The sequence below is a fragment of the Apus apus genome, chromosome 1, assembly GCF_020740795.1.
Source record: "Apus apus isolate bApuApu2 chromosome 1, bApuApu2.pri.cur, whole genome shotgun sequence".
Lineage (NCBI taxonomy): Eukaryota > Metazoa > Chordata > Aves > Apodiformes > Apodidae > Apus > Apus apus.
In genome coordinates, this window is record NC_067282.1 from 177,661,896 (window position 1) to 177,686,014 (window position 24,119).

A 24,119-nucleotide genomic window follows, 5' to 3' on the forward strand; every position below is an offset into this window, starting at 1 on the left:
CCTTGCCAGGGGCTAGCTACAGCTCAGTCTTGTGCCTCATGGCTACTGACTTGTCCAGCCTCACCAGGCTCTCTTTGGACAGCTGCAGTAGCCTCCTGTGACCTTTAATCAACACAACAGCACTTTTAAAAATGAGATTTCTCACATACATTTGTGTATATGTTAAGAATTATACTGCATACGTACCCTCTGACCTAGTTCAAGCAAGGTTTGAGGCTGCAGCATAACCAGCAACTCACTAAGCAGCAAAACAAGTGGTTAATGTGGGGTTTTAAGATATTTTTATCTGTTTTCCTCTAATAATTTTCAGTTTTAAGAAATTTAAGAATTTCATACAAACTTGTCATTGTACTTCAGTGATTTGTTGCATTTTTATTAAATCCATATGAATCACCCAAATACCCCTCTCCCTACTATTAGTCAAAGTAGTCCCAACTAATTGATAGTGCTTTTTTTCAGGCAGTATGTGCTTCTGGAAGCTTTATATCTCACAAAGTGGAGGTTGTCCTTATCTACCTCACTAAGATTATCTACAAGCTGTGGGCTCTTCATGTCACCACAGCACTACAAGTTAACAATGACAACCACCACTAACACTCTCTTGATGGATTGTCCCGATGGATCATATGGGACCTCCTTGAGAGAGCCAAGGGCAAGCTGACAGATAAAAATCAGCAGCAATTGATTCCCAGCAGAATCTTGAAAGTCGGAGACATAGATCTCACTTGTCTCTTCAGACACACAGACTACATTTCTCCTAGTGTGCACTGAAAAAGAAAATATCCATGAAGGACTGGTGGATTCACTCAGTTCTTAAAGAACTGTGAACTACTATATTTTATATCTTTGAAAACAATAGCATGCTGTGTTACCAGCTGCCTCAACCCACCCCTATGTACCCAAACTGCTTTAATTGAAGGTAGTAACACATTAGTTTTGACCTTTGGAAACCGACTATTTCACATGACTTGGAGATTACCCACATCAACTACTTTATATGCTTCTCTTGCATTTATATCCCAGGCTTCCTATGTAAGCACAGTTGCTTCTGTCTTTAAGCAGCACTATCACATTTATTATTAAGCCAAGTGTATTTGACCCTTACATGGGAGCTTTGAAAGCAAACAAAATGGCCAAACAATATTGCTTTGAAGACAGTAATGTTGCAGCAGAACATTGAAAACTTGCAGCAGCATCTCTTCACACAGTGATCAGCATGCCATATGATGACATAAAAGACATACACTTCATAAAGAAGCACTTGGCAAAAATATTTTTTAGAAACTGAAATGCTAGAAAATGTTCCCAGTAAGATGTTGTCATGTAGTACATTACTATCACATGCTTCATTACCGTGATTTAGAGATTAAAACTCAGACTGCTAATTCTATCAAAATCATAGAATCATAGAATCATTGGGGTTGGAAGGGACCTCGAAAGATCATCTAGTCCAACCCCCCTGCCAGAGCAGGGTCACCTAGAGTACATCACACAGGAAGGCGTCCAGGCGGGTTTTGAATGTCTCCAGAGAAGGAGACTCCACAACCTCTCTGGGCAGCCTGTTCCAGTGCTCTGTCACTCTCACAGTAAAAAATTTTTTTCTGATATTCACCTTAAACCTCCTATGCTCCAATTTGTATCCATTACTCCTTGTCCTATCACTGGTCATCACTGAAAAAAGCTTAACTCCATCTTCTTGACACTCACCCTTTACGTATTTGTAAACATTGATGAGGTCACCCCTCAGTCTCCTTTTCTCCAAACTAAAGAGACCCAGCTCCCTCAGCCTTTCCTCATAAGGGAGATGTTCCACTCCCTTAATCATCTTTGTGGCTCTGCGCTGGACTCTTTCAAGCACTTCCCTGTCCTTCTTGAACTGAGGGGCCCAGAAATGGACACAATACTCCAGATGCGGCCTCACCAAGGCAGAATAGAGGGGGAGGAGAACCTCTCTTGACCTACTAACCACACCCTTTCTAATACACCCCAGGATGCCATTGGCCTTCTTAGCCACAAGGGCACATTGCTGGCTCATGGTCATCCTCCTGTCTACCAGGACCCCCAGATCCCTTTCACCCACACTGCTCTCCAGCAGGTCAGCCCCCAACCTGTACTGGTGCATGACATTTTTCTTCCCCAAATGCAAAACTCTACACTTGCCCTTGTTAAACTTCATCAGGTTTTTCCCCGCCCAAGTCTCCAGCCTGTCTAAGTCTCTCTGAATGGCAGCACAGCCTTCTGGTGTGTCAGCCACTCCTCCCAGCTTGGTGTCATCAGCAAACTTGCTGAGGGTACATTCTGTACCCTTATCCAGGTCGTTGTTGAAGATGTTGAACAACACCGGCCCCAGTACCGACCCCTGAGGGACTCCACTAGTCACAGGCCTCCAACTAGATTCTGCCCCATTGACTACAACTCTCTGACTTCTTCCTTTCAACCAGTTCTTGATCCACCTCACTGCCTGATCATCAAACCCATACTTGATCAACTTATCTACAAGGATGCTGTGGGAGACGGTGTCAAATGCTTTACTGAAATCAAGATAGACCACATCCACCGCTCTACCATCATCTATCCACCTAGTAATTTCCTCATAGAAGGCTATGAGGTTAGTCAAACATGACTTACCCTTGGTAAAACCATGTTGACTGCTCTTGATGACCCCCATCTCCTTGATATGTCTAGAGATAGTGCCAAGTACAAGTTGTTCCATCACCTTTCCAGGGATGGAGGTGAGGCTGACCGGTCTATAGTTACCCGGGTCCTCCTTCTTGCCCTTCTTGTAGACTGGAGTGACATTTGCTATCCTCCAGTCCTCAGGCACCTCTCCTGTTACCCATGACTTACCGAAGATGATGGAGAGTGGCCTAGCAATGACCTCCGCCAGCTCCCTCAGCACCCTTGGATGCATTTCATCCGGACCCATCGATTTATGGATGTCCAGATTACGCAACTGATCCCTAACCCAATCCTCATCTACCTGGGCAAACTCCTCCTTTATCTTGACTTCTACTGGGGCTATATGAAACTGGGGCTCATGGGGAAAGCCTGCAGGAGTAAAGACAGAGGCAAAGAAGGCATTCAGCACCTCTGCCTTCTTTAAATCCTTTAAAACCAGAAAGGCTGCAGGAAAAGTGTTAAACCCTGCCTAAGTATTGTAATTTTTCTAAGTAATCCAGACCATTTTACAGCTTGTTTTGTAGTAACTGTAGGAGTCTAACAAACAAGCACTGTTCCATGGCATTAAAACATCTTCTCTAGTATACTGCTGAGGCTGTTAAAAAATAATGACAACTCACTCAGCAGAGAAGATTTGACCTATTTGTGTATTGCATTTGCATGGCAAGGTTTTGGTAGCAGGGGGGCTACAGGGGCAGCTTCTGTGAGATGGACCCACCGCTGGCCCTGGCCAAGCCATAAGTGACACTGGTAGAGCCCCTGTGATAACGTATTTTAAAAGGGGGAAAAAAAACCTCCACAAAAGCAATTGTAGTTGGAGAGAGGAGTGAGAATATGTGAGAGAAACAACTCTGCAGACACCTAGGTCAGTGAATGAGGTCCTCAAGGCACTGCAGCAGAGATTCCCCTACAGTATGGGAGAAGATAATGGTGAAACAAGCAGCCCCTCTGCACTCCCTGGAGGCCAATGGTGGAGCAAATATCCACCTGCAGCCACTGGAAGACCCCAAGCCAGAGCAGGTGGATGCCCAAAGAAGGCTGTCACTCTGCAGGAAGCCCATGCTGGAGCGAGGTCCTGCTAGGACATGTGGACCCATTAAGAGAAGAACCCATGCTGGACGAGTCTGTCCCTGAAGGACTGCACAGCATGGAAGGGACCCATGATGGAGCAGTTTGTGAAGAATTGCAGCCCATGGTGAGGACTCACATTGGGGAAGTTTGTAGAAGACTGTATCCTGTGGCAGGGACCCCATGCTGGAGCAGGGAAGAGTGTGAGGAGTCATCCCTCTGTAGAAGGAGTGACAGAAAAAAAGTGATGAACTGACCACAACGCCTATTCCCCATCCCACTGCATCACTGTGGGTGAAGAGGTAGAGAAAGGAGAATCCTCTGAGAAAGGAGGGGTGGGGGGAAGGTATTTTAAGATTTGGTTGTTTTGTTTGTTCTTGGGTTTTTTTCTCATTACACTACTCTGATTTGGTTGGTAATTAATTAAACTAATTTCCCCAAATCTAATCTGTTTCACCCATGATGATAACTGGTGAGTGATCTGTCCCTATCTTGACCCACGAGCCTTTTGTTATATTTTCTCTCCTGTCCAGCTGAGGAGGAGAGTGATAGAGCAGCTTTGGTGGGTTGATGCCAGGTGCCCACCAAAACAACTTGTAAAGCTTAGAAAGGAGAACTCCTGTTCTTCAAAACTAGAAGTGGTAATAACATTGACAACAAAGAAGTTTCTTGATTATTTTCCACCTTGAAATGTATACTCTAAATTCATGTTATGTTTTCCCAATGTGTAAAAAGGAAAAATACCTATGAAAACTCAAGATAAAAATCTGGAATTGGAACTCTTAAAGGTATTTCTATATAAAAGTTCTATTTTTCCAAAATAATAATTCATAAAGACAAACAATTCTTCAAGACGTAGATATGCAATTATTGTTGTAACCAAGTATGTATTGTTTCTGCAATAACTGTTCCAGTATGAGACACTCTTCTCTTCTTTCAGTTTAAATCCTAAAGTTTATTAAAAATTAAATAATAAAAATAAATGCAGAAATCCATGTGAGTGCAGGCACAAACATTAAATATATTTTCTTCTGTTGTTTTCTCTTCAACCATGACTTTTATAATGTCATCAAAGGACATGAATTCAACTAATCATGCATGCATGATATTCACATAGTGTAATACTTTCCATTAGAAATAGAAACTGCATGACCAACCATAAGAGCTCTAGATGAAAACAAAGTAACCCAAATTGGCACCTTGATTGGTGGAAACAAGCACTAACTGAAGTTACACAAGATGAGGAGCTGTACATGGAGGCTCAGCTAGAATATTGAATAGAAAGGTTCCTAACATAAATACATTATTCATGCAGTTTTTAAGCTTTATAATTACAGGATCCAGGAGATCACTTTAGATATACATATACAGTAACATGGGATTTGATAGAGATAAGAAACAGGCAACATGCTATTAAGATGCCTCATAGATCAATTTCTACTGTGCTTGTAGAAGTCTAAAAATTATGACTTTGCAAAATATTTCACAGTAACTGGAGGAATTAAGCAAAATACTTTTAATAACATTCAGTCTATTTAAATAACATAACCAGGTAATGTGCCTAATTCTGAAATCGGCATAAAAGATTTTAAATGGCCAAGTGAGAGCATAAGCTTTCACTCAGACATACCCAAAGTTAAATCCCTATACAAATACATATTTGCAGAGACTTTTGCTCACCATGCCCAGTAAAATATGCCATGACAGTTGTGACCGGTGTGTGTTATATACCAAGATAGTCTCCAAAAGGCTGAAAAGCTGAAGCTCTTTCACTGGTCATGTTGAGTTTAGCTGATGAGCAATGGTCCCATGCATTGGGAGGTCTGCCTACTAGGGCAGCGAGAAGCCTTCATAATGGGAATTGTTGAGGACTGTCTGATTTTGTAACCAGGCTTAGGAAATGGGATTATGAGGTTTCTGTAATTGCGGGCCCACTGTGGTTATTAAACAATTATAAAAATCTGAGTTTAAACTTGTATTAAAGAATGCAGATCACTTCCTAAAAAGCATTGTTTATACAACATAAACATGCCTAAAATAAAATGTAATACACTACATTAAAGTTCAACAATGTAGTTATGCCAGTAAATAAATATTGTCAACACAAGCCTATTCACTAACACATAGTCAGTGTGACAGATCAACAAAGTTATTGCTACTATTTCCATATTTCTTAACTTAGCTGTATTGAGAAGAAAAATCCTACCATTAAAATAACATTATTCCTTAAAGGATCACAGGTCTCTACCCTTCATACTATGAAATTATTAGAATATTGAATCTCCATAATAAAATATTTTTAAACTATATGAACCTTTCATCTACCAACCTACTATTTATTTCAACACCCTATAAGAGCCTGGGGAAAAACAGAAAATCTAAAATGATGGGGAAAACATAGAGAATTTTGACAAGATGTTTAAACTAACCAAATATAAATGGACAGAGAACTACATAGCAGAAAGTAAGGGTTGCCAGCCAACACACAAGTTATATTCCAATGTATATGAAAAATATAATTCTAAATAGATTACTCTAAAAATCTTCATAATTAAATTTGGCATTTATTCGTTTGATATATGAACTTTACATCTTACCTGTACAGTTAGAAGTTTACATCTGCAGAATCTTCCAATAAACCTAAATTTCCATCAATACAACATTACATGGCTAGAAAACAGCATAAGAAAAACTCAATCAGAAATAAATCTCCTTGTAATGTGTTGCTCCTTTTGGAATACTTATTCATTAATCTTTTAAAGACGTGCATAAGGAGTAAAATTGATACAAATTTTTATAGAGAAGAGGATTAAAATAGTACTGAATATAGATTACACAAACACTTTCTGAAGTATGAAAGGAGATATGGGTAAGAATTGCTTTCTAGAATAGTGGCAGGAAAACATAGTATCATAGAATTATTTTGGTTTGAAAAGACCTTTAAAATCATCAAGTCCAACTGTTAACCTAGCACTGCCAAATACATCACTAAACCGTGTCCCTAAGCACCTCATCTACATACCTCTTAAATACCTCCAGGGATAGTGATTCAACCACTTCCCTGGGCAGCCTGTTCTAGTGCCTGACAACTCTTTCAGTGAAGAAAATTTTCCTAATATCCAATCTAAACCTTCCCTGGTACAACTTGAGACTATTTCTTCTTGCTTTATCACTTGTTACTAGGGAGAAGAGACCAACACCCACTTTACTACAACCTCCTTTCAGATAGTTGTAGAAAGCCATAAGGTCTCCCCTTAGCCTCCTTTTCTCCAAACTAAACAACCCCAGTTCCCTCAGACACTCCTCATAAGACCTGTCCTCTCGATCATTCAGCAGATTGGTTGTTCTTCTCTGGCCTCGCTTCAGCACCTCAATGCCTTTCTTGCAGTGAAGGGCCCAAAACTGCATTTGAGATGCAGCCTCACCAGTGCTGAGTACAGGCAAAAAATCATCTCCTTAGACCTGCTGGCCATACTATTTCTGACACAAGCCAGAATGCTGTTGGCCTTCTTGGCCACCTGGGCACACTGCTGGCTCACATTCAGCCAGCTGTTGACTAACACTTCCAGGTTCTTTTCTGCCAAGCAGCTTGTCCAGCCACTCTTCCCCAAGCCTGTAGCGTTGCATGGGGTTGTTGTGATCTAAGTGCAAGACCCAGCACTTGGCCTTGTTGAATCTCATAAAATTGGCCTTGGCCCAACAACCCAGCCTGTCCAGATTCCTCTGCAGAACCTTCCAACCCTCAGGCAGATCCACACTCCTGCCCAATTTGACGTCATCTACAAACTTACATTAACAGTTAACACACAGAAATACAAGATCATGACATTAGATCAGAAAAGCCTGGTCCTTCATGAGGCAACATTTACATTAGATTAGCTTCATGTGAAAGAGGCAAAGAAAATGCAGGCAGAATAATCTTGATCTACTATGGAGGAATAAGGAAAGCACAAATGCTGAAGCTAGTTGTTCTGCTCAAGAGAGTTCAGAACTTTTAGCAAATTTCTGCAAGACATCCAGGCAAACTGAGGGAAAAGTATCATTTTGTCACAATGATTTCACGATGATTTTTCTTACCACATAGAAGTGTCAAAGACCTCTACTATATATTAAAATACATTTAAAATTATGCACGTAAAAAGGAAGTTTGATAACTAAGTATCATGGGAGTTCAGTATCTATGGTATTTAGTACAAAGTAAGTGTCATTACCTTCAGTGGGCACCCTGAGAATTATAGGCTAAATGAAGAAAATAGGAGTATATAATGTTCAGAATAGATTTCTGGGTTCATTTTAACATGCAGAATGATCAGTCATAACCAAATACAACAATTTTGCAAGGTATTAATACTACTAAAATTAAAATAATGTCCTTGATATGTAACTGAAATAAGAACCACACGAATAATACAACAATCCCTTTTAAAAAGTTCATAGTGGATTTTTTTTAAACTATCCTGAATCTTTTTTCACAATAATAGAAAGATTTTTATCTCCATAACACATTTACCTAATTAATAATATGTACTGTGGAACACTTTGTGAGCCTTTGAAATATCCACCATACACTATTCCTAAGAAATCCTCTGCCTTTGATTTTATGCACTCTGTTTAAATTTAACATCACACTGTGAGCAAAATGGACAGCTGCTTGCCAGTTACACTAAAGCACCCTGACTGGAACCCATCATTACTTTAAGTCCACTTTTCAGGAAGGAATAATTCAATAATTTTATATTTTGTAGAGCTCGGGATCAATTTAAACATGTAATAAGAAAAGTCTCAAAAGGCATTTTTCCTTCAATTAGGAAAGAAACTTTATTTACAACATTTTTTACATTACTGCTGAAGAAGTATAACTGAATTTCAGTTAGGTAGAAAAGGAATTCCCACCCATTTCCACTCATGCTTCAAACTCAAATATACAATCTTTAGCAACGGAGCCATAAATACATAAAAGTTATTGGTATCCTCCCTCAAAAAATATTTCTTCTTCTGATAGGATGATAATGATAAAGCAGAGTTTGGTCCTCAACCCTTGTTTTTCTCACTTTGCAGTTAATGTGAACACTTTTAATCCACTCGCACTGATTAAAATGCTATCTGCTGATGATTCAAAAACCTACCTCTCGCACCAACTTATCTCCTATGCCTGGTTATTATCTCTTCTTAGGCATGCCACTGTCACTTGAAATGGATGATTCTTCCATTTCCACTTTCAAACTCTGTCTGCCCCTTTTCCCATCGCTATTACAACCATTATTCAGTTAATCTTTCAAGACTATAGGCTATATTTTCTTCTTGTTCCTTCTTTATCCTATCATCAGTTATCCAAAACATCTCTCTAGTGCCTATCATTTTATGTTCATACATGTTTCAGCAAGGACTGCCGTTCAGAACTCATTGCTTCTATTAACAGGGTCTTGTCCTAGCCCTGAGCTATTCTCTCACCAATCCTTTCTGCCTCAGTGACATTTTTTGTGAAACAGCATTGTCGTCAAACTACATGGCTTTGACTCTCCGATGAGTCCTTCTCTGCTGCCATTTCAAAAAGTAAATTTATAACAGCGTACTAAAATTTTTGAAAACACTACATTTGGCTACTTTGCTGTGCCCAATTCTTCCCTATCCAATTCACCACAGATAGGCCAAGTATTCTTCAAATCCCTTTTGTTAAGCTCCTCCATCAAAGGTCTCATCTTCTTTGCCCTCAAGTTGCTCTTTTGTTATTATCTATCTCAGCCTACATATAAAACAGCCAGCTGATTCATTCTGACAAGTATATACACTGACATTCAACTCTACTTACTCACACCCACAGGCAGCCTGACACAGCTGGTGATGTAGTTTATATGAGAAATGTAACCTGAGCTATACAATGTGCAACATGGCAGAAGAAAGTTTATTATATCTGCTGTTTATTTAAGTTCATTTACCATACATTCCTACTCTCAGCAGTGAGGAGAGTATTTGTCTACTCTTGCACCCATGTTCATGTGTTCATATACGAAACACTACAGAATTTCACCACTTCTGCACTACTGATAATATGATATTATAAACTAGGTGCAGCTGATATGTGGTGGCTGTGATGACTGGGTAGTGTGGGAAAAGTACTGTTTCAACGCACTAGCTGACACTCTCCCTGTTATACCTGGTACTCAGCCTCAGCCTATCAATTGGGTTTATATTAATGGCTTTCTTGGTTATTTTTTCTTAAATGCTATTCTGCAGAGAAAAGACTTTATATTGTCCATTAAAAGCTCAGGCTTGCATCTCTTCCACAACTCATCACATACCTGATCACATTGGAGACAAACTGTGTCTTACAAGTTTTCTAAATGAGCCCCACATACATTGTATGCATCAAAAATTATAGGTCATTCATCAATAAGTGGTTCTTCTGTTATTTTAGCATTTTATGTAAGAATTAGACAGTAAACGATACCTTACTTTCCTTCTATACATAAGGGTGTTTTGTTTTTTTTTAGATGAGAAACGGAACAAATGCAAAGACACTCAAAATCTGAACTACCAAACTACTTCGCCCTCTACCAAAGATGAACAATGCCTTACATACATGTAAAGTTTTAAAGCTTGCTACATTCTGGGAATCCTTCAGTTCATTTTTTATCATTGGGATAGTTATGGAGTCCTATCTGAATGAAGTATAATTCAGACAGCTCAGCATGGTTGGTTGTATGCAGAAATGGCTAGATCAGAACTATCATACTTTTGCAGATGTTGCTCAACCCATTACACAACCTGCAGAAGGTAGATTGGGGAAAGGCAGAGATTATATTATCACACTGCCAGCATCCCAGACATCGCAGCCACAGCGATAAGGACTTTTCATTTACTTTTAAGAAAGAAAAGGAAAAGGATACACTGAAATGGAGAGCAAACTTCTATAACAAACCAAAAGAAATAACTGTAAAATTTATAAATGAAAATGTAAAGGACTTTTCCAGCAGCTGATGAAGACATGCTGTTAAATTTCAAAGTGGCCTACTGCTGAACGTGAAATATGAGTATTAGATGACCTGACCATGGAAAATGCCCTTAACCAATCTCTGAAATGGCTTTTCTCTCCAGATCATAAAGAAATATGTGCCAAAAGAGCTCTGTATCATTGAGTTAAATAAGAAAAAATTGGGACAAAGAGTGAAAAAAAATAATCCTAGAAAATGGACTAGTAAGTCCTTTTACCATAAACTTTGCTTAATATGCTTTAGGGAAATAGAGACAGCTACAACATAGGAGAACAAGGACAGGTGCTTGCTGCTCAGTGATCATTCAGCTGAGCAATAACTCACCGCCTTTAAGAAGCCATGAGTTTAACATACAGCTGAAGCACATCAGCAAGGAAAGAAATCCAATCTCCTCAAAGATTATTTATGACAAAGTGCACCTAACTGAGGCCCAATTTGTTTGTGGAATTGCAGGCATTCCATTTCAACTAAACAATAAATGAATTTGCCTTGCAGAGGATTTGTTCAGGTTATAAAAGAAAACAACTGAGAGAACAGATACAACACTTCATTTAGACACCAATTTACAGGCTCACTTAAAGAAATGATTGATAAAGCAGTTTTTTTGGAAGCAGAGAACTATCTGAAGCAGAAGACCTCTGAATCACATCTACAATTTTTCCTATATAGAGTGAGCACTTCTTATTTCAAATTTATAAATGTATATTCATTGGCTTAAAATTCATACTTTGTCTCATTATTTTACACTTTCCCAATTTACTTTACATGATTAAATGACAAGTTTTGTTTAAGAAAATTACCATTGGTCTTGTTTTTGATACAAATAAGACACTATAGAATTACATTTTGGGAAGAAAAAAAATTTAAGGGCACCGTGTGGTCTAGCAGCTCCCTGTGAGCAGGGGCACCAGGAACAAAGGGTGCTCCCCACGGCACAGCCTTGCAGCCAGGGCTCTTCCCACTGCTGCCTGCAAGGGAGCAGGGAAGCTAAGAGGGTGGCTGCATGCAGACCAAGGCAACAGGCACCTCCTTGAAAAGGTGTTTTGCTAATTAATCATATTTGAATTTTATTATTTATTATATTTGAAAGCACTCCATTTGAAACAGCTAACATTTCACATTGTGTTTGCTGTGAAATTTGGAATGCATTGAAATCACATCATATTGGCTAATATATCAATCCATGCTTAACTACTTAGGTTGTTTTTATTCAAAATTAAAACTTTAGGTAAATTCACTGAAAATTAAAATCTGAAAAGGAATTTTGGTTGCCAAGTACAATTTTGGTTCAATTTCTGCTCCTTTTCTCATCCTTATCATCCACGGCAAGACTTTCCATTTCTCTACATCAAAGCTCATACAAGCATTTCCCTAGGCACTGAAAACGACCACACATCAAATTGCAAACTCAAACGTTCAGGAACAGACTAGGCAATATTACCATAGTGGCACTGCTGCAGTCTTGAAATTAGAGCAGGAAAAAAATTGCACAGAAATAGCAATTAGTAGGCCCAGAAAAACCTCACACGTCCACACAAGAGGGGTAGAGAAAATACTCAGTGTTCACCAGTTAAAAGCAAAGCTATAATTCTACATGTACCTAAAATGAATTCTCAAATCCCAGGTCTTAAAAACGGCAAAGCATCAATGCACATGAAATCTGCTCCTGAAAAGAAGTACTGAAAATATACTTATTAAATAAATAATAAAAAACCCCAAAACAAAACACAAACTAAAAATATTATCCAATATATATTTCGAAGCAGAAGAGGCAACAGCTATGGGAAACATTCAAACAGAAGAAAGGCAAAAGGTGAAAAACAGAGAACTAGCAGAGAACTAGACAACAGGAGAATATAAATTAATAGAGAGAATGAAATGGGATAAGTTAGCACCTACTGAAGAGTAGAGCAGAATGATTTACGAAACATACATAAAGCCTCACTAATCAGGCTCTGCTTGTCCAAAAGCTGAACATCAAAAGAACTCATATTAGACATAAAAAATGTTTTTATTCTCCTGCTGACTGAAGCAGAATGAAAGCAAAAATATAAAGGAGAGAGAGGATTCTCTCAGCTTCTCATGTGTGTTATGCAAGAGAAGTAGAAGATGTGTTTTATTTTTTTGAGAATTTTAAAAGACATACAATGATAACTGAACTTTGGCAAAAGAGAAGGGAATCTTCTGTGCTAATGATACAGCAATGACAGTGGAAAAATGTATTAAAGGAATGCAAAGAGTTAAGCAGAGATGGGACTTCCAAGACTGGCCTGAATAGGAGAAATGGGTATCTATATTTGTATCTATCACTCCATTATCTTATTTCTAATATTGTGATGCTTATCAAACTACCTACTTTATATATAATGTAAATAAAATTAATAATACAAGCACCACAAAATTTAAGACAGTGCAAAAGTCACAAAAAAGCAGCTGATGCCAAAATGGTAAAGGAGCAAAGAACCTGAGCATCAATTTAAGTAACACTATGAGAGATGTCTTAAGTTAATACTTCTTTGTTTCGCCAATTATGCAAAATCTTTTGTCTGTGTGATTATGAAATACTGTGAGAAGTGATGTGTGAAATGGGATTTCCTAGAGACACCATAGACTGATAAGCAATATATGTTAGGTGTAGGGAAAACATCAATAGATGTGACAGGACAGTTTAAACTCAGTAATGTATTTGCCAAAGATGTGTACAACTGACTTTGGTTTAAATACATATGTCAACTTAATAATGTGAGACTCACTGGAGAATTTTGGTCAAAGAATGAAATTTAGAGTGGTCATATAATCAAATTACAGTATATAAATTACATGAACACAGAAGAAATGAAACATTACTAAATAAAAACTAATAATAAAATAAAATCATTAGCAAGAAACAACAAACATAAGTCCAATATAATGCAGTTATCAAGCCATTAAGGGAGGAGCATTATCAACAGATGATAAATTTGGAATATTTTGGATATGTCATAAATACTAAGTGGTGCAAGCTTGAATGCTGCATACTGTCCTGAGCAGGAGGCTGGATGATTCTGTATGAATACTTTATATATTTCTGTATAAAGTTCTGTGAAGCTTCTGTCTGTGAGCTCAAGTTGGGAAATGGTTTCTTTTGAAACTGATGGTCTTTTCTGAGTAACTTATCGTTTTAAAGATGTCTTTGAAAAGCTCATTGATGGGGTGAAGGCCTTCAGGATTTGCTGCTATCAAATATTACTGTAGATATCTCAACACATAAGAATATTGATGCTTATTTCTGAATATTACTGTGAGCTTACTTTACAAAACTTCCCTAAGAAAGAATTCATACTTGTTGAGAAAAAGAGAGGCAAATGGGAGTTCTTGGATATTATATTCTTTCACTTCAGAAAAGGGAAATAGAAGCATTTTGAGATTTTATGTTCACAATATGCATCACATCTAGCTCAATGGTAGAAAATAAAGAGCCATTTTGAGTAGTATTGTCATCCTACAACATCTGTAGCAATCTGATGCAAAACGTAACATGCAAATATCATGATCTCCACTAAGCAGCAATATATTGATTCAGATGCACGTAAGTCTCTTAGTCAAGAAAATAATTTGTACTATCAGGAAAACAGAAATATTCCCTTAGTAATGTGAAGAAACGAATGATAAACCTTGATAAAACCTAAGATAATGCAAGGTAAACACTTTATCTGCCTTTATATGGCTTTGCCTTCCTTTCTCCCCCAACCTATACTCTAACCAAATACATTACCTTTAACTCCATCAGGAAAATATCATACACTCAATTTTTTTAACATACTATGTATCATTAGTGCATTTATTTCAAAGGGATCAGAAGTTCTGTCTCTCCTGGTGAATGCTGAAAATATAAATGCTTAAGAGACTCACATAATAAATGTCAGTTCTTTGAAGATCTGCTACAAACAGACTTTCTACATGTTCTCTTATACTGTCATTTTGGGTTTTTTTCTTCCCAGGCTTCTTTTTTATCTTACATTTCCTCTAAATTAAGGATGAAGGGGTTTGTGGTTTTCTGGTTGATGTTTTGTTGTTTGGTTTGGTTTTCTGTGGGTTTTTTGTTGGTTTAGTTTTTTTGGGGGGAGGAGTGTTCTTGTTTTAATACTAAGCATCACAGTTAAGTTGTTTATGAGACCAACTTGCTTTGGAAAATTCAAGACACATCCAGTGCTCCCATCACTAACTCACCCATACTTTTTATTAGATAGCATAAGTTTGCCAAGTAGTAATGCTCTTCTTCAAAAAGTGTGGTAGGAGTGCAGGCATCTTGGCAGCCATTTGAGGAACAAACTAGAAAAGAATATGCCAAAACAGGATAGGAAGCTACATAGTCAATACATTTATTCACTCTACTGCCTGGTATGCAGTTCATTCACTCTACCTTTACACCAAAAAAAGGGCTTATCCACTTTTCATTTGGAGTGTATGCTTCAACTGACATACGCAACTCTTTGCAGTAAAGTGGTTCTAATGAGAGTTATTGCAGTTTTAATTTTATTGGCTAAACTATGGCAATTTCTTATTCACATCTCATCTTTCCTGAGTAAAAAACAAAAAAAAAAAACCCAAACAAACAAAACCAAACCAAACCGAACAACAACAACAAAACAAACAAAAATAAAATTAAAAATGGGATGTAGCCTGCGATATCTTTGCCAAAATAGATCAAAACCTAATGGCTACATAAAATAAAATTAGCTGATAGCTTCTCTGTGAAGCTGCATATTTGGTATCTTTGAAAAAGTAGATCATATAATGCTAAGGAGATTCAGCTGCCTAACCTGGTACACACAAGCAGTGTTGCTTTGTATTTTTCTGGCTTAAATGCTGTTAACATCACATTGTTAAATTTCAGTGCCATCAGAATTCAATTTCGCAGTAGCAAGGGACTTCAGAATGGGGTAACTCTACCAGGAATTTACTACCTCTCCATTGCAATTAGAAGTAATTCCAAAACCTACCCACTAAAACCCAGTTTTAAGTATAGTTGTGACCTGAGATTTTTCTGGTAATCTAATTTCTGAGCTAGTCCTTATAGAGTTTTCTGGTTTTACATCATTGTAGTGTTGGATTATACCATGAAAATGATGCCCAAGGAAGTGGCGGTGGTGTCACTATATACTCCTAGTGTAGTTATGCCTTTTCAGCAACAACATTGGCTTTACAATTCCCTTAAAATCTAAAACCTGTCAAGGAAGAAAAACTAAATAGGATCATCCCTATACCAGTAACAGGAAGTGAATTTAACAATGAACACCCTGAACATTTTTAAAATACAATTTTGCATAGTATTGCATTATCAACACATCCTTACAGGAACTTAAAAAATTTCTATATGCTCGTGATTTAAGTCAAGCGTAGCAAAATTGCATACTGATTTGCTGTCAATTAACCCTGTTAACAGATTTATCCATATCACGACCCTGTTTCAAAAGAGCTGTTTTGTAACATGTAGGAACTTAATGCATATTGTTTTGAAACTTCCTGTTACACACAATGATTTTAACACGTTAGCACCAAGATCCTCTCAATGATTCAGTCCTGCGTGTATGTAGATGCTTAAAGTTCGCAGGATCTGAGCTCTCTAGTGCTCTTCGCAGGATCTGAGCTCTCTAGTGCTCTTCATAAAGTCCTACAGAATATAGATCTAGCATATGTTTTCCTTCAGTTGGGAAGAAGTTAATATATTATTTGCTTCCCCCACCACCAATCAAATTTAACTTTCAAGTAATGAAAATTAAAGAAAAATATATCCTTTTGACCTCTGTTAGTACTTTGTTGTTTTGCATGTGTTCTACGTTTGAGGAGTAAAAGGGCTTTCCAAAAATTCTCTAAATGCATCTTTCCCAAGAGTATTTCCTTCAATTACTTCCTTCCTCTACCATCACTTTATTCTGCTTTTAATCCATGTTTATCTAATTCAGAGCAGCCCTTCACTCCACTTGCCACTTACTCTTCACCAGGATTCTTTGATCTTTGTTTGCATTTATGACATATTCAATTCATTGTCCTTTGCGCTTGGTTTTGTTTTCTTTTCTTTTTGATGCCTCACATGTCAGTTCTGAGATATTTCCCAGAAGACTTCACTTCAAGCCATAAGCTGTGCAGTCTATAGTCAGTCTCTGGACTGCTAATCCAAAAATCTTGCTTAGTTTTGGTAGCACTCACACACCTGATGTATTATTAAAGAAGAATGTGAAGGTAAAGTTTTATTTAAATAAAAAAGTGTACTGTAAACAACACATTTCAGAGACACTAACTTAAAAACCCATGAAGGATCATAGTTTTAACAAAATATATAATTAGTCCCTTAAAACAGCTTTCATTAATACTTCTTGATATTCAAAGCACAGCAACAACAAACAGATCTGGAATAGTTTACACAAATATGACTGAATATACTTGTTTACCAGATCTGTATCTCCTATCTCTTTTGATCTTAAATTATAAAGTTATCTTTTCTTGTGGGATTGTTATTTCATATCAATAACAAATATTTTCTACCTGAAATAATATTCAACTAAGGGTGGGGGGTTTTAAAGGTTAATTCTGAATCTTTCCACTTTAGTTTATATCTGTATTTGTTACCACAGAATTAAATGCCTGTTCAGATGAAATGTGCTCCAGGACAACATTAAGCAGGACACTGTCGAATTTATTTCACTGAACTTTGTGATGGACTGCTTTTAATGTCTTTTCAAGCTACAGCATTTAAAAGTCTTACCATATTCAACTGCAGTATATAAAATATTCTTTTTGGAAACCATAACTTAAAGGACACTTACTATAATTTGATTTTTTTTTATATAAACTCAGTTTTAACTACTCTTACTAATTGTGTCTTCTATGCAGTTTGAGTAAGGAAATATACAGCAAAAACTACATGAAAAAGCTATTTCACGGATGACAGAATTCTTTGAAGCAACAGTTATAGAAACAACGTATTGTATGCAAAGTAAAACAAATCTGTCTTCATGGAGGACTGTCAGAATACACAATAACTTACTGATTAGATAACTGATGAGTCTAACATATTGACATTTTGCAGCAACCACGCAAATCACTTACTGTGCTTATCTAGAAATTGGCTAGTTCTCTGTCAATGAAGAGTTCTCATCTCATCTGGTGTTTTCTAAATTGGTTGTGGATTCCTCAAATAAGAAGATACATCTTCCATTCAATGAAAAGTAAAAATAATCTAAGAGGCACTTTTTTTTTTTCAACAGTTTTGTAAAAGAAATATGCTCCAACTCCAATTATCTACGAATATATGAAAGTTTAAACTTATTCAGTGCATCTGCCTTTCCTAAGACTATCTCTTCCCTACACCGTTCTGCCCTACACAGCTCCTTTTGTGTACAGGAGCTGATGGAAGCAGATACAGTGTAACAAAACAGCTTCACTATGGCCAAAACTGTAGCCCCACATTGCTGTAAGATGCTCTGTCTGGAAAGACTTCAACGAATGGGAAGAGTGCTCAGTGATCTGAGTACTAAAACATCTCTACAGCTGCGATTATGGCTCTTGTGACAAACTCAGCCATTACCTCAAATATAATCCTTCTACCATTTCTCTCGCTAACGCACAGTACTGCTGCTCTGATGACCAGAATACTATTAACCTGGACTGCTTAACCCAGGAGCAGAGAAAAATTCTTTAGAATAAAAAGGAGATGGAGCAGACAGAGCCCACCCTGCATCAAGCAAGCCTCTGATTAGGAAGAGTATGTTTGACAGCTGTTAGACAACTGCAAGTATCTGGCAAGCACGTCTCAGTGAGTCTCAGATGATGTTGCGCTACCACCTAATAGCATATTAGTCACTGCTTTTACAGCTTTTAGAGGAAAAAAAAAATGCATTATCTTATTGATTTAACTTTCCCCTATGTCCTCTGAATCATCAGCATTTAGTATTCAACTAGTAATCAATGAAACAAATGCTAACAATAATGCTAAGCTTCATCCCTCCAGCAAAGATGTGAGAGAGATTTTTCCTTTTTATTTTCTCACAAGGCATTAAGATAGTCTATTAGTAGTCAAATGAGCAAAGCTCATTCCAAAGGGTAAAATTAGTATCTACTGCTGAAAATTACAGAACAGAATGCATAGACAACAGTAAGACAAAGCTGATTTTAAATATTAAAAATATGAGTTATTGATGTATGTAGTACTTTGCATTTTCTTGGAAATTATTTGCCATTAGCCTACGAACTTAAAAAATACAAATAAAATACTTTAATGATTTAGAGTGAGAAATTGCCTAACACACTGATGAGGAGTCCTTTGAGTGGAAAAAAAATAATTATAAGATTAGCAATTATTCATAGAGTCACAGAATCATCGGGGTTGGAAGTGACCTCTGAAGATCATCTAATCCAACCCCCCTGCCAGAGCAGGATGACCTACAGTAGATCACACGGGAACATGATCAGCTGAGTTTTGCATGTCTCCCAAGAAGGAGAACACAACCTCTCTGGGCAGCCTGTTCCAGTGCTGTGTTACTCTCACAGTAAAGAAGTTTTTAATTATGTTTCATTTGAACATCCTGTGCTCCAGCTTGCGCCCACTGTCCCTTATCCTGTCACTAGACACTGCTGAAAATAAACTGGACCCGTCCTCCTGACACCTGCCTCTTAGATATTTATAAGCACTGATGAGATCCCTCCATAATCTCCTCTTCTCCAAGCTAAAGAGACCCAGCCCTCTCAGCCTTTCCTCATAGGAGTTCCTCCAAGAGTTTCACAGTTCAAATCCTCAAATAGAATAAAATAAGCTTTAAATGACAAAACCATACACTTCGAACTTATTGTAAATCTCTGTGTTCTCATTTGGCAAAATCTGTGCTACATTTCTTGTGCAGCACAATGTGCTGCATTTCTTGTTCATTCAAGAACAAGGCTGCATTTATGTAAACATAAAATAATGCCTTTCTTGAAGAATTACCATCATTTATTTTAAAATTTTGAGTCCAAATACAAGGGGAAATGCTTTGATTCAAAATACTTTATTCTACTCAGCTTCTTATCAAAATAATGAAAAGGCCAGCACCATAAATGGGATACTTACTTCAAAGACTGTTGAAGGGTACCAAGGATGAGACCACAAGATGGAGAATGTAAAGTACTGAAACCTACAACCAGATCTAATGGATCTGGTTGGATAAGTCAGACAGGTCTAAGAAAACGTAAACTGCCAGTCACAAAATTTGAGTGCTCAATAAAATAGGAACTAAACAAAGGGAAAAAACTGACAGGGTACACAAGAAAATTGTACCATGCATCAAGAATATGGCTGAAAATATCAAACACAGCACTGAATCTGCACAGGTAAGAATTAAAAGCAAAGATTGGACCACATCAAAAAGAGCTCACATTTACAGAAGAGACAGTAAAGTTACTATTAAAGTCTTCTGGGTAGGCTGGTTATTGGTTACACCCTTTGTTTCTAATTCTAAAGTAATTATATCTGGTTGGCAAGTCCATAGAATAACATTCTTTAACCCATTGAAACTGAGTAACATATTTACTAACTTCACTTGTCTACCAACATTTCTATCTGAGTTTTTAGCATTCTTCCATCAGTGCTAACTTCTCTGTTCTTAATGTATGTTATTGTCAGGTAATAGATGAAGAAGTTAACTTAGTGGAAATGTAAACCTATTCATTCTGAAGTTATTTGGAAAGTTTCCAGTGACTAAATAAAAGTTCATGATTATACAAGCATGATCCAACAAATCAATCTAATACCCACCAAAACGTGCAGTTTTTTCACTGAACAAAGTAAAATTATTTAATTTTTTTTGCTATAACAACTATCAAATTATTTTAAAGTAAAAAAAAATAGAAAGGCAAACCAGATTGATTTAGGTAATTTATAAATTACACATTGCCACTTAGATAGCATCTCACTACATATGATACAGCAGATTTAAATAATCCAGTGCCTTCATTGGAACAGTCATTTCTTTTGTTACTTTTTGTAACAACCTAATTTGATACACAATAGTTCAGGCAGCACAGATTTCAAACTGTGCAGACATATTAGTTTTTAATACAATCACAATCCTTCTTCAACAAAAGCTTGTTCTTCGGGGATTCTACTGAAGCAATTCTGAAGTTCTTCTATGAGGGAAACTCAAGCTTTGTACCTCTTTTTCACTTCATTGATTTACTTCTTCCTTAATTAAAACCTGATTATGTTTGTTGTTTGGTTTTTTTACACCAGTTTATATATTTCCATAAAACACTGAATTAGTACAGTGAGAAAAAAAGCATGTGTACTGATCTTTTTAAGATCACAATCCTGCTAATGAAAACATACTTTCCCTCTGTTTTTCTAACACTTAAAAATGCTTCAAAGTTTTAGAATGATTAGGACAAATTGATTGCTTCAACTGTAAAATTCATCAAATTGAAGCTAAATGAACAGAAACATCCTTTACAAATCTTGAACAGAAACTACTATTCAGCTATTTTGTAGACAGGATTACATAGCTTTTTAGTGAAAAAAACAAAAAAACAAACAAACAAACCCCCCTCAGAAAAGAACAGTAGGTCTCTAAAACTTCAGTTTCTTAAAAATCCAGTTGCTCATAGGGCTACTCATCAACTTAAAAAAGCCTCACAAACAAACAAAACCCCCAAAACCAAAATAAGACATGCAAAACAGTACAAATTCACTTGTCCTTCCTGTCAATTTGAAGGACTTGTTTTCCATGTTGTTTCTTCTGCCAATTTAAAACCTTTGATATCTGTGCAGCCTACTTTCATTGCCATTTCAAGCAGGAGTCATCTCATGTACTTTGGAGATACCTGTATCTCTGCTACTTCCCTTATGCACTACAGTGAACAAAGAGAAAATGGTCACTTTTAGGTCCCAGTTTGTGTAACTTATAGTAATTGTCTATTACAAAATGAGATGGTTTACTCATCTGGGAGTGCTCGATCCTCTCTACTGACTGTAAGAGAAGTCTAAACAATATGCTTAGATTTAGACACCACCATCAGGCCAGATGAATCCCAAACTTCCAATCTCTAATTCACATGCTCAAGGGGCTTTTCTTTTTTAAAATCCTATATAACAGAACCCAGTTTCCTGACAGAGTTCCACTGTGCTATTCACTGAACTGGTCACTACACTGATTTGCTTCTGAACTCTATAAAATACGGTATTATTCAAACAATGCCTTAACTTTCACCAAAATTCTGACAGATATAGGACTAGCACTTTCCACTTCTTATTTTTTGTTTGCAGAACTTGTATGGAAGTTGGTATGCTGTGTAAAAAGACAACCCAGCTGGTTTTATTTCCCTTCTAATTAGTTCCATCTTCTGAGCTACCCACTTAGGATAATTCTAGTACCTTCAGAAGTAGGAATGTAATCCTGAACCACATTCTCTTCTGCACCTTGCAGTTCTGTTACAGCTCATCAATTTAAAAATTTTGTTGCAATCTTCTTGATGTTAAGTGTCAATAGCTTAGTTTCCTTACAATTGAGATTATGTCATTGCCTCTTACACAGGTGCTCCTTATTTGGAAAAGTCCTTCACATGTTTCCTCCACAAAATCCTTAACTTTTGTATGTGAGCTTGTGAGTTCAAACATTGGGTTGGTGAGCAGAGCTAATAGTCAAGATCGATAGCTTTGTATTTCTTTCCTAATTTCTAACCTATTTTGGTTTCTGGCCAGGCTACTTTTGGACTTATTTACACAAAAATAATTATTTAATTCCCAGAGCAGCATTTGCTAATCCCTTTGCAGGACATATAAGGTTATCTTCTATCCCTCAAAGGACTGCCAGACTGCAACTAACAAACATTTCAAATGAGAATTTCTGTTATTTTGCAATTAACTAACAGGAATAAATCACTGATATAGCTAAATCCCAGTAACCAGAGATGAGGGCTAGGAACAAAAACAAAATAGCTTTTCTTGCTTGGTTTCCAATAGAAGAGGTACAGCTATTATTGTTTAAAGTATTAATGCTTCACAGATACTAGAGACACCAATTTCTCTCCATCAATATGGAAAGCACTTGCACTTTATCATTTGCAGCTTTGTCTGCTTGGCATCTAGTTTCATACACCAAAAACACAAAACAAAGGGATACAATTGTTCTTCATTTGGGTTTACACTCTAAATTTTAGGTGCATCAGAAATAAACCTGGCATTCTTCCAGTTTATTTCAATCTGATCACACTAAGGAAAATGTGCTTGGTTTTCAGCATCCTAAACATTCTCAGAAGAATCAAAGATTTCTCTCTAAAGGAATTGATAGCAACAAAACTCACTATGCAAGGTCAAAAAATATTGCTGACTACATATGAAAACTTTGGAAGTTCACAAACAAAGACAGTAAACTTGATATTTTTCACTTACCTGCTTTGAGAAATCCCTTTTTGAGGATCAGACACTCAGTATTTAAAATCATACTACCTGCACACTTGTATTTCAGGCCTAATTTATCTACACTAATTCTACCTTTCTTGAGCAAAAAGTGACCAGATGTGACAAGGAAGGGATCATTTTGTTTTTTTCCTGAATAAGTTCCTATCATCAAGTTTCCTACAAAGAATCCTTAGATTCCCTAGAAAGAAAGCTCTGCTTCACTGTAGGGGCACTCAACACTACAGACTCAGAATGCACATAATCATTTCATGCAGAAGTGAGCCTCACAGCATTACTACAATGACCTATTTATCACAGAGTAGTTTCAGCATTATTAACCCTTTGATTTATACATATAATATTTGGTAGGTGACCTGGCATTCTATGATTCCAACTAGTGGTTAGATAGAATGTGGCTATTTATACCACAAATAGTTCCTCTGTCATACACAGTTTTGAAACAAGTGAATTGAAAGCCCCTAAGTGAGGGTCCCAGGTATGTTGAGATTCTGCTGAAGTTTGAGAGCTGTGTCCCTCAAACTTGTGTCCCTTGTAAGCCAGGAAAAGCTGCTACATTGTATGAAAATTTGTTTGGAAAAAAATCACAAATTTTAGTGAATTTAAACTCATTTTACTGTAATGATGCTGGCTATAAGTGCATTTAGATGGAAAGCAAGGTGAAACAAACAGGTAACATCCAAAATCAATTGTGCTGACAGACTACGGAAATTATGAGACAGAAAAAGAAGATGTGGGTCATACTGCATCAATTAGCCAAACCCTTGGTAAATTGCAGACATCAAAATAAACCTGGCACTGGACACTGTAACTTCCCACTTACCCACTGGCACTCATGGTCTGGAAAAGTATGTATTGACTACTTGTCATAGTTACCCCTCAAAGGCTGCCATCCCCTCCTGAGAAGCTAATGAAGGTTACACCTGTGATTCTTTTTTTCTAAAACAGCCAGAGAT

General features: G+C 37.1%; 1 protein-coding gene across 5 annotated transcripts in view; it reads right to left on the reverse strand.

Moving 5' to 3' along the window:
• Positions 1-24,119, reverse strand: part of IMMP2L (inner mitochondrial membrane peptidase subunit 2) — a 435,181-nt gene that overhangs the window by 295,454 nt on the left and 115,608 nt on the right. Inside the window, exon 4 of one of the 5 annotated variants that reach the window (XM_051618098.1) lies at positions 6,384-6,417. The exons of the other annotated variants lie outside the window; for them this stretch is intronic. Within the exon in view, the coding sequence (XP_051474058.1) occupies positions 6,399-6,417 (19 nt within the window). The 3' untranslated portion in view covers positions 6,384-6,398. Of the gene's footprint in view, positions 1-6,383; positions 6,418-24,119 lie in introns of those variants that run through there. 5 annotated transcript variants of the gene reach the window in all.